At 35.0% G+C, this 12370-nt stretch overlaps 1 protein-coding gene across 1 annotated transcript in view; it reads left to right on the forward strand.

The window, feature by feature from the left end:
• Window positions 1-12370, forward strand: part of TTC29 (tetratricopeptide repeat domain 29) — a 139890-nt gene that overhangs the window by 34387 nt on the left and 93133 nt on the right. The window contains exon 4 of the mRNA XM_074903860.1: window positions 1406-1594. Within this exon, the coding sequence (XP_074759961.1) occupies window positions 1406-1594 (189 nt within the window). The remainder of the gene's footprint in view (window positions 1-1405; window positions 1595-12370) is intronic.

Genomic DNA, 12370 nt, shown 5'->3' on the forward strand with positions numbered 1-12370 from the left:
TTGTTGAGCAAAGCTTACAAATTGCAGAACTCCTGAAAGCAAAGCAGTTCTGTTCACACATCTAGCTTAACCAAACAGTCTCTCACCTGCTTCAACACTTGTGATTCTTAACTCCTTCTTTACCCAACTACATGAAAATTCTTTTAAGAACTTGCTGTTTGGCTTACATTCATTTAACAGCCATAAACACAGTAAGTAGCTCACAAAAACTGCAATGGAATTTTAGCTAATTATTCCCATTCACATCTGCCATGAGCAGAGTTTGGAAAGAAAATTAATTTAATTTAGCCAGCTATAAATTTAGATGTGAAACATATAGCATGTGAAACATGATATACTTTACTATCTCATAGATTCTTCAGTGTCATGTAAGGATTATATGTTTCAAATTCCCTTAGAGAGAGAAGCAGTATGATAAGAATTGTCAGATAAGTTTTAGATATCTACTCCAAATTAATACGGTTTTGGAATAATCAAAAAAGAATTTTTTGTGGATTGTTTTTAAAAGGTACTTTTCTGAAAGAACTCTAATTCCACAGAAGATCTCATTCTGTGATTTTTAAATTGTGAATAATACATTTGTTGATAATTTTGAGGTACTACTTAGATTTGGGACTTGCAGTGCTTTTATAAATTTTAGGGATAGTCTGTGTTCATTTAACTGTCTGAGATGATAAAGGGTGGGGACTAAATGTGTCTTTTTTTCTTCAGATCATAAAGGAGATACATGACTTTGACTCTCCTCTGCTTTCCACCTGTGTTCAGAAAGCAATACCTTGGTGATCTGTCTTTTTCAGGGCAAGGTGTAAAATTTCAATTTGTCCTTATTTTCTAAGAGTGGTAGGGTACTGAAAATGGGAATATACATGAAAACTCAAAGGCCTTCTTGTTAGTCTTACTCTGAACATTTAAAACGGTATGAATCAATGCATTGTGTCTGCAGAGTGTTCTATTTGGTTCCTCACCTCCATCACCACAGTTGCTACCTTAGACCTCTTTTGAAACGTCCCGATGCCTTCTCGGGTCTCAGTGTCTCAGACAAATGCTTCTCCAGCACTGACTGTGTGGGTTTTTTACTCACTCTAGCTTCTCTCTTTTGACTAGCCAAAGTCTTATCCAGGTTTTGCATGTTTTATTGAACTGAATTTTGGTTTTGAATATAGAAATGAGAGCAATTTATTGTGGTTTTGCTAAAATAAATTTTCAATTCTGCCTAATTGGTAAGGTTATCATTTTCCCCTTATCATATTTCTTTGAGTGGACATGAAGGAGAACTTGATGGTATTTGAGTGATAGAAATATAAATAGCTCTTCAGTTTTCATTGTATGGTTATTGCTGTAATATGTAAGATTTCTGAAAGCTGATGATAATCTAACATTTTGATTGTAATTTTTGTTTTTAAAGGGCACTATGAGGAAGTGTATGATAACCAGCTTAACTTGGCCTACTATTGTTTCAGTGACCCTGAGGACAAATGGTTAAGTAATTACTTTTATGAGCAATGCTTTAACACTGCTCAACTAATAAAAATTGATGGCGGGAAAAGAGAGGCACAAGCACATGCAAATATGGGCCTCATCAGTGAGGAACAAGGTAAGTCACTGAGATCATAAAGCTATATTGTATCAGCACTGAGAGAGTCATATCTGACAATTTATGTTTCATTGCAGGTCACAGTATTTCAATGTAAAATTGATTTGCAACCATAACTTAAAAGAAGTTTTTAAACTGTTGCAGTTCTAATTTTTGGAGCAGAAATAGGAAGACAAAGAGGTCTATAATTATGCACAGACCTCTTTCCTTTGACAATCCATCTAGAGTTGAAAGTACTCCATCAGATGAAAACCAAAACACAAGTTTAAAGAAAGTATTTGGTTAGTGCAGAGGTTCTTTGGGTTAGATCTTAGTTCTTTTTGCTTGTTTTTGGCAAGAGACTAGTAATGCTGCCTCAGGCCCCAGGTGTTTGAACAGGATGGTATCAGTAGGTACCTCTTTTAAATCAACCCAGTTTGTGTATGAACATGTAATTCAGTTTAATCCTGCCTCCAATTTACACTTGGATGAAACAACCTATACTTCTGTGTTCTTTTTAAAAACTACCTTCTGTTTCTCTTGGCTGAAAATGACACCCTCTTTGTATGTGACTGCCACATGGATGTTTCCTTCAGATTTATACCTTATCACAAGCACCATTTCTCCATTCATGTATCTGTATCCTCAAACTGAGTCTCTGAAATTAGAAAAGATATTAACAGAAGTAACTAGAATCATAGAACAGCCCAGGCTGGAAGGGACATTTAAAAATCATATGGTCCAACCTTTCATGGGAAAAGGAGCCTGGATGAGATTGTTTTAGCACCCTGTCCAATTGCATCTTGAAAACCTCCAGTGATGGGGACTCTACCACATCCCTGGGGAGATTGTTACAGTGAATGATTGTTCTCATTGTAAAAAATATTACTTTCTTATATCAAGATGAACCTTGTTTCTATATTTAAGAACATACATTATCTTTCATGGCAGAGTATATGTGTGTGTATAGCAGTCTCGATACAAAAAAGGTGTTTTCCTATGCTTATATAAAATTCTTTCATGTTGTGGGATGACAAGCAATGAGTGAGCCTCAATTAACTGAATAAAACCTATCTTCCAGTTCCAATTCCAAAGCACACTGAATGCCTAACCATTGCTTCAAATATATGTGATTTGTATAGTCATTACATTTTTGTTTTTAAGCTTGACTTTGTGGGTTGAAACCATTCCAACTTTGAGCTCAGCTTGTGGCTGGTTTCTCAAATAGAATGGCTTTTCTCAGAAAAAAGAAGATTCACGGAAATTGAAATATTTTGTGGAAATAGTGTGATTCCAGTAAATGTCTGACAGAATGGGTGTGTTTTGAAAGATGGCCTAATTTCCCAGCAAAAACCTGGACATAAAACATAAAACCTGAAGCTGCTTTTTTTTTTTTTTTTTCAATTGAAAGGTTATCATCCTGGTTTTCCCCATGTTCTCTTAAAGCTGAAACATCACACCTTTTTAAATATTTCCTCATATTTTCTAGACTGCTGGTCATTCACATTGTTTTCCCCTGAACTGTTGCCACATCTTTCTTGCCTGCGACACCCAGAGCTGCATTCAGTTTTAAAATTTGAGTTCATACCAATGATCGATGAAATAGAAGAATTACTTTTCTTACAAGCTGTGTTTTTATTTGCGTTCATGTATGACATCTGTATTCTTTGTTTCACCATAAATTGAATACTCCTATTCAGTTCCTGACCTTCAGTAATCACTAAATTATTTTCTGAAGAATTGTTAACTAGCTAGTCTGTTCCCCATTCTGGGATCACCAGTTAGTTCTGCCTAAATGCAATACGTTGCTTTCTTTTTGCCCTGAGTAGCATCCTGTGTTTTGTAGGTGGTTTCAGGTAATTGTAAAGATATTGTTTTGAATTCTGAAGTTGTCCTTCAACACACTTTCTCTTCTTGCTAGTTTGGTATCATTTGAACATTTAAAAAGCATTTTTCTATCCTGTAATTCAGATCCCTAATGAAAATACCAAGTAGTAAACTGGACCTAGGACAGGCACCTGTGGAACCTCACTAAGTACCTTTTTCCACACTGACAATCAACTACTGATAACCAGTGTCTCTATAGGATTTCCTAAGCAATTTGCACTCATCTAACTATGGTTGCAGGTGAGATATGCTCCCCTAATGCTTTACAAGAAAGTTGTATGACAGTGAGAAAGAATTTACTAACTTAAATAGAAGATTGATTTGATGACATTCGCTCTTGATGCATTGGTGTTGGCTATAATATTTTCATATTTTCTCTAAATGCTTGGGAATAATGTTTGACTATTCCAGTATTGTTCTTGAGATTGAAGTTAAGCTAAATCCAGTTTCCCAGTAGATAAAATAGCACTTGCTTAAAGCCCAGCCAGACACAACCAAGTCACTTTCATTTTGAGTGGAAAAATCTTAATTAGGCTATCTGTCTGATACTTGCTAGAATAAAATGATTGAAGTTGCTGGATTTTTTGCAACCTTTTCACTTGGTCCTTCAGTTACTAAAAGATAATATTATTAAAAGGTGCATGAAAGCAAACATCCCTATCTATTTGTAGCTTCAAAGGCTCAGAGTGTGACTCACTACTGTTATCCAACCACTGCCTAAAAAAATTCAGTATTTCCTGCTTCTGTGATGTGTTAAGCAAAAGTTGTTGCATACTTAAATATCTTTAAGCCCATTACAAAAGCACATAAGTAAAGTTATGAAATACACTTTAAGATGCTCAGAGGGGAAATTTATTTTCCCTGCTGTAAAATATTAGAAAATTCCAGAAGAGATTCTTCTTATTAACATTGGTAAGGAGAGATAAAGCAAGGTGCACTTTCACTGCCCAGGGTAAAGCTCGACTGAATCTGTAGGGTCTGTCTTTGCAAATATTTTCCTTCTATAGAGAGAGGTGAAAAAATGAAGAAGCTGAGAGCCTGAGTGTAGGATTTGCTTTGAAGGACCACTGAGAGAAAGACAGCAGATGTATTCCATGCAGTTTTCATTTTCAGCTGTTGAAAAATTAAATCACAAATCCTGATTATAGAAATAGTGTAAGAGCAGATGTTGAGTTGGCATTGTATAAAATTACATGAGTATTAATGGCATTGTAAGTAAAATTCTAAACATGCTATTTTTTTATATTAGAACAGATCGATATAGCTTGTAAATTAAATGGTCTCTTTTTTTTTTTCCCAGTTATTTATAAAGCTGTAATCTAATTTGTTTGTGTACTGAATGTGTCAGATGCCTGCTTCCTATGGGAATATATACATACAGAAATAGGCACACATGTATATACATGTATGTATGCATTAATATACACATATAGGAATATGTATGTGTACCTATATGGTATAGGGACCTGTATGTAGGTATGTGAATGATGCCTAACATTTAAACAATACTTTCATCTGATTTAAATCATTGTATCTATATTAACTTCATTGGTTCACAGTGCAGCCAGGAAGATAGGAGAATTTATAAGAAGTTAGTTTTGCAGGCATTCATGTGTGCGTCCATTTAGATGTAAATATCTTGTACCAGTTCTTTTCAGTTCTCTCACCCAACAGTGTATTTTTTATTACTTGTGAATGGAAGCTGTCTATATATGCTTAGGACTGATTGCTTGGGAGTATAAAGTTAAACATGTACTTGTAAAGATTGTTGTTTGCCTTGGAAGAAAATCAATAAATTTGCTGGGTAATTTTTGTGTAATCAAATTTAAAGTTCTTTGACTTTCAGCCTGGTCCCTGTCCTAAAGGCTGGATATAGTCTGATGTTCATTAATCTTCAAAGCTAAATATCTGAGGTGTCGGCAGTGTAGACTTCAGTCATGATATCTGGATGCAGGCGATTAGTGGTTGTCAGTACATAAGGGAAAGAAAACAATAATAATTGAGTAGCCTGCTACAGACTGGAACATTTTGCTTGGAGCAAACAAGATTTTAGTGGCAGTTCTTTGCAGAAGGAGTTTTTAACCTCTTCTTTAAAAAACTCTATAAAATAAGGTCTCTGTTTACAAGTTACCCAAATGAGATGCTGCTCAATAATTATTGTAGGAGTATCCAGGTTATGATCCTGTTCAGTTAGCCATACTCACCCCATAATTTTTCTTTCCTCAGGGGGCTGATAGTAAATTGGTTTTTTAGTTTGGTCATTTTCTCACCTAGTCATTTTCTAATATAGTTGTTAAACATAATTTGAGTTATTAAACATGCTGATGTTTTTTTATACACATTGAAAAAGAAAAGTCATATCTTAATTTTTTTGTCTCACATTAAATCAAGCATTACTTGTCATCCAAGTAAGCACAGGCTTTGTGACAGAATCTCAGATAAGAAAAATTAATTTCAAAACCCATTTTTATACTTGTGCTTTTAAAGTGTTTTTAGAAGTACTATCAGTCATTATAAATGTATGCATTTTTCTGCATATCAGAGAATAAGATTATCACTGTAATAGTTCTATTACTGTAAATTCTGCTAAAGTTAAATGTGGACTTCAGGTTTACACTGTTATATCTTGCAGAAGAAACACAGACTGAGCGAACTGATAAACATAATGACTAGTGCTAGTTTGAATGGATTCCTATACTGCTGGGGCTCATCGTTACAATATTTGAGTGCTGTCTGTTTTGTATTAAATGGTTAACATCTATCATGCATGAAATTATGTAAATCTTAAATATATGCATCCCAAAGTTTCGGATAACTTATATCAGTTATAAAAGCAGTCCAGAGGATACAAGGAATTTGTAGGAGCTATTGCCTTCAAATAGATTATAACAAAATTAGATATATTTCTATATTATTCAAAAGCATGATAAAACCAGATATCTGAAAGTGTACTTCTTCTAAAAGCAGTCATCAAGGCCATTGCAAGTAATACAGGTGTTTGTATAAATATGTGTGTATATGGATGTGTAGGTATGTACATATATATATATATATGTACACATCTATATATGTTCACATCTATATACAGACATTACTGCTCCTCACTACAAAAAGGCCATTGAATGACTCGAGTGTGTCCAGAGAAGGGCAACGGAGCTGGTGCAGGGTCTGGAGCACAGGTCGTACGGGGAGCGGAGTGGCTGAGGGAACTGGGGGGGTTTAGTCTGGAGAAGAGGAGGCTGAGGGGAGACCTCATGGCCCTCTACAGCTACCTGAAAAGAGGGCGCAGAGAGGGGGGATGGGTCTCTTTAACCAAGTAACAAGCAATAGGACAAGAAGGAATGGCCTCAAGCTGCGCCAGGGCAGGGTCAGACTGTCTGTGAGGAAGTATTTCTTTCCAGAAGGGGTTGTTGGTCGTTGGAATGGGCTGCCCAGGGCAGGGGGGGAGTCCCCATCCCTGGAGGGGTTGAAGAGTCGGGTTGACCCAGCGCTGAGGGATCTGGTGGAGTTGGGAACGGTCAGTTTTAGGTCAATGGTTGGACTGGAGGATCTTCAAGGTCTTTTCCAACATAGATGATTCTGTGATATGTATGAATATATATGTACACACACACTCAAATATAGCCAGTGCTTTAAAGCAGTACTTCAGATACCAACATTTAATTGTAATGTCAAGCAGCTCTGCATTTGAGAGAAGCTTAAAGATGACTAATTAACCTATCTGTTGGTGGTTTTCTAATACAAATGCATGACTGTTCTTTCCTTAAGGCAAACCCTTGCAAAAAGATAGGTTAGTGGTCCATTGTCTATGGGACAGTGGAGCAGGACGAATGATATCAAGAAGAACTCTGGAGGAAACAATGAAAACATAATTTCTACAATCTTCTTGCAAATATCTATCCTCCCACCCTCAGATAGTGCAAGGATCTCAATGCTTACCTTTCAGATATTATCAGCAAAGGTAAATATTCACAGTGGTTGCTTTCCAGAATGAGTAAATTAAGCAGTGCACAGGGATGTCTATGAGCACTGAAGCACACACTAGTTCTGAAATGGTGTTAATAGTCCTGCACATGCTTTGAGCTCCTGCCGACTTGGACTTTCCTGCCCTGCAATTATTCATGGGCACAATTTTGTAATTAGGAGTGTTGCAAGGACTTTTCCTAAAAGGCAGTTTGCAAGCAGTCACACTGTTTGAAGGATAAGAGAGTTTACTAGGATAGACGCCCCTTTCCATACCTGTTGGTTGCAGTGCTGTACATTTCTGGATACATTTAAATAACTTGTTTTGAGAAGGCATATAAGTATCACAGTAGAGTCCAATGAATAAAACTTCCACATTGAATTCCAAATGTAAATCAGTACCATGCCAAAAACTGCATATCCCCTGGTATGAGAGCTGTGAGATGCGTGAAAATTATGCCATTAATCTCAATGCAGTGGTGACTTTGAATTAGTCATCAGATTTATATTCTGCTAGCACATAAGGATCAACAAAATTGGAGGTAATACTTTTTCAGATATGCTTTCAGACTCTAAAGACAGGCAGAACTTGTAAGAGAAAGGGACAGAATGTAAAGCAAATAGCAATGTTAGATATCTCAGTGCTGATTTCTATAGCATGCAGCTAATCTATCAACCAAATTTTGTCTGTCTTAGTGTGTTTTTTAGATTGAATGTCTTAAAGAATTCCTGATCAGGTGTCCTTAGTTGTTTCTAAAATAATCTTAGACTTTTCAAAAAATCTGCCATATTCTGCAAATTAATTAAGGGGTTTTAAGTGTTCAGTCTTAATCCAGTTAGGTCTTAATTATAAACAATGTTAAATTCCTGCTGCTTTTCAGTCAGAGCAATGTTATGTCAGAGTTGATCACTTCTGAGCTCTCCGCAACCACCCCAAACATTTTAATAAATTGGACCTAATTCATGAAAAAGTTGTAATTGTTCTACCTGTAATCATGGATAAAATACAGTCTATTTCATAGGTTAGAATTTGATAGAGACTTTTCTAGTTGAAAGGCTTACTGAACACAAGGGATTTATAAATAAATCTAATTAATTTGTTGTGGAAAAAAAAACCCACAGGGTTCTCGCAGACTTTGACAATCTGGATTAAGACTGAGGAGTAGGATTATACCTACTGTTTTACCATACTGTTGAAATTTAAGTTTTTAATCAGGGCTTTATAGCAGTTGGTGGAAAGATTCCTATTGAGTTTAATGGACATTTGTTTCAAGCTTGTGAAGTTTAAGTGTTAATTACTAGACATACTTGGTAAACAACATCTTAGAGACAGTTCATAACATCATGTTTTTGTTTTGGAACATAAAAAGTCTAAACTGATTATTTTCTTGGTCTTGGTATGTCCTATTTAGTCCACTGCTAATAAATTGTTGATTTTGTATTTTGAATTGTTTATGGCAAGTGTTTTTCAATTAAAAACTGTAATGTATAAATAATTGAGAGAAACTGAGCATACATTCATGAGTATCTATGCAGAGGAAATATGCACGTTTAAGCAGAATTTCCCCAATCAGTTTGCCTTAAGGCAGAAGTAATTTATATTCAGATGAGACAAAAAATGTTAATATTGCAAAATGAAGTACTAAAAAGGTTTAAAAAGGCAAAAGTTAAAATTGCTTATGAAATTTCTTATGCTTTTGTATGTGCGCATTTTGCAGCTTTGTTTTAATTACATAAACATATAGTGTCTTTTGCTAGGAGATTCTTAAGTATTGCCAGAATAACATTCACCTGTGGGATGGATGGCCCATGCACACCTTCTACTTTAATAGGGCTTTATATTATTATCTGTGTTGCAAGTCTGACAAGAGCACTTACATAGCAAATCCTCATTGTGCTGTGTAATGTAGAAATGAAAAGTGCTGCTTTACAATCTGATTGCAAAATTAGAAACAGCTGGTAAATAAAACAAACCAGTAGGACAACATTTGTGAAGAGTGATAAATTTCTTCCTTACTACCTGTGGAGTGCAGAACTGTTCCCAGTAACAGTATTGCTGCATTTAAACTATCCAGCCTGCCTAATATTATGTTTTCACCATAAGATGCATAGCTGGTATCTAGAGGTCTCCACAGTGTTGTGTTCCCAAGTGCAGGTCTGACACTGGAAGAAGCAACCTAAAATGGATCTCATCTCTTTGTTCAGGAACAAAAGCAACTCAAATTACTAGCTAATAGCTACACAAGGCATTTCTGATCTCATCTACCCTTGTGTCTGTGTTAGAGATTCCTTTTTGTAAGCAACTTCTTTTTATTTAAAATGATAGCCAGATAGGTTTGTGATTTTTGATAAAAGATTAGATACATAGTTTCCTTTCCTTTTATTTTTATAATGGGATTTTTCGTAGTGTGAGCCAAAAAGAGGAAAGGGATTTAAAGTTATAAATGCCTATGCAATTTTTTTCATAGGGAGCCTGAGCGCAAGGCAAAATCTGGCAGTGGTCTAAAGGAGAGTCGCAGTTCTAGATATTTAGAGGCTGTATATCCTTTGAGGCAGGAGCCACCATTTTGTTTTATATTTATACAATACCATTGCCTGTATGCTTCTATAATACTTGTACTTGGTAAGATTCAGTTGTCCTCTGATAAATTGAAAGCTGTATGTGCACATGCTGCTGACTGGCCAAGCAGCGTGCTGCCCTCTAGAATATATATAGCAGAGTTCTGCCTGGCTTTCTGTCTGAAATTGGGATTAATCTCTATCCTCAAGCTACTGATTTTCAAAAAAGTGGTAGGAACTTACTGTCTTATGGACTTGTTACCACTTCTTACCAAATTTGGTTGAAGTTCACTCTAAATCTAGCTGGAGGACAGGATGATCCCATAGGCTTGATTCCTTTGGAGACTAACGTAAAAATGTCTTTTTGTACTGTTCATTGTTTGGACAAAACATGTAGCATGTTTCCTTTGGTTCATTTAATTTTTCTTTGTATAACAGACCATATCCAGTAGTAAGCAAATACCTTTGATTTTATATGATATCCCCCCCACCCCTCACCCCAGGTGGCATATCCCATATTGCTAACTTTTAAGGTTTATTTCTAGCTGTGATTATTTATTCTTAACAACTTTTTCAGAAAAAGGAGTGTAAGAATAGTTCAGACCTGAAACCTTACATATGTTTCTCCAAATACTATGTGTTTGGCTACATATATCTGTTCCTAAATTTTTGTCTTTAAGTTCATGTAGAGACATATGCTTAAAAAGAGTCTCTGCATCAGGGAACTTTAGAGAGAGAAAGAAATCTTTCCTTAATGGGACATGGAATTCTGTGTATCCAGTTTGACCATTTAAAGCACTTCCAGTCATTGATTTTCATTATATCAACTGAAGCTAACTCTTCTTTGTTCTGCACTTACACAATTTCACAAAGCAGTTATACTGTTTTTTCTGGTTGCTTAAGAATTGCATACATAAATTAAATGGGTAAAAACTTGATTGTAGAGCATAATTTTTAAAGTTTAAGCAGCAAATTGCTAGTCTTCAGATATGATGCTTTTCTCTGTCAGTCAGTGACAGACAGAAGCAGCCATAAATCCAGATAGATTCTTGGGGAGGGCAGATTTAAAAGGTTTGTTAAATAATTGAGCTCATCCTCCTGCAAGTGCAGAACGTAGTTCCCAGATAAATGACATCTTATTATTACAGGGTTGTTACTGGTTTTGAAATAGCAGGTACTGTATTGAAATGATGTCATAGAAATTAAGTATGGTTTTGGTTCAAATTAGTATACTCTTAAGAAAGTCTGAAAGAAGCTTCTGAATATGCAACATGGAAGCAAAAAGGGCCTCTTGAGTTAATAAGAATTATTCTTCATGTAGTTATTTTTTTTATTCTTATTTTTTAAAAGGTGTTGGTAGGTAATGAAGATGTTTTAAATAAAAGAACTTGAGGAGAATTCTGTAGGGTTCTTATTTTCACTTCTGAAAATAAATGCTGTGAAAACTTTCTTCATGCTTTTCCTTCAGTTGATTTAAATCAAGGTTTATTATTAAACACGGGGAAGTAATAATATTCTTTACACTAGCAAAAAAGTAAGCAGGCTTGCCAAAAGCCTCCTTAATCCTTTCACTGTCACTGCCACTTCTTCAAATAGCCTAATTCTTCAAATAGACAGTCTTTCTGTTCTTTTCATATAACACCTGGGGACAAGTCTGTATTCTACTTTGCAATGAGAAGCTCTTCAGAATATTCACAGCAGTGCATAAGTGCTAATTCTACATTTTGTAATTTATGTTTTCCTTAAAAGTTTTGACATATGCAAAAAAAAAAAAAAAAAAGATATTTTAAATTAGTTTCTGTTCTTGGGTATTTGGTGATTGTAAAGTTCATTTTCAAATACATCATACAATTACTGAAAAAGTATTGCTGTTTACATTGAACTATGAAATATATTGTATCAGAAATACTTTAGAAAAAACATTTTGTTTACACTTGAATATAACATGTAGCACTCAAGTGAATTGTTTATATATGCACTTCTGTAAGAGTCATATTTTTAATGTTTTCGGTATTAAATGTTGCTCTGTTGGCTTTATGTGCATGTTCGTAAGACTATGTCATTTAATGAAGAGATCTTTTTAAAGTATTGATAGCCATGAGTAAATTATACTATGTTTGATCTGTGTTAAAGATTCAAAGTCCAAGGTCTTTGAATAGAACTTAGAATAAAAATGTAATTAGGTTACATCCCTAAAGTCTGATATATCTTTAAACAAGACTGCAAATGAAACTTTATTAAAACTTCAAATGAATTATTTCTTTGCTTTTTTGAATTCTTTTTCCCTCTCTTCTCTTTCATGTCTGTTACTGACATTGCTGCTTGTATTTTACCTGTCTTTTCCAGGGTTTTTTAATTATTTACTGCTTAATGAGTAGTACTGAGATG

Source organism: Athene noctua, chromosome 4, assembly GCF_965140245.1.
Source record: "Athene noctua chromosome 4, bAthNoc1.hap1.1, whole genome shotgun sequence".
Taxonomy (NCBI): domain Eukaryota; kingdom Metazoa; phylum Chordata; class Aves; order Strigiformes; family Strigidae; genus Athene; species Athene noctua.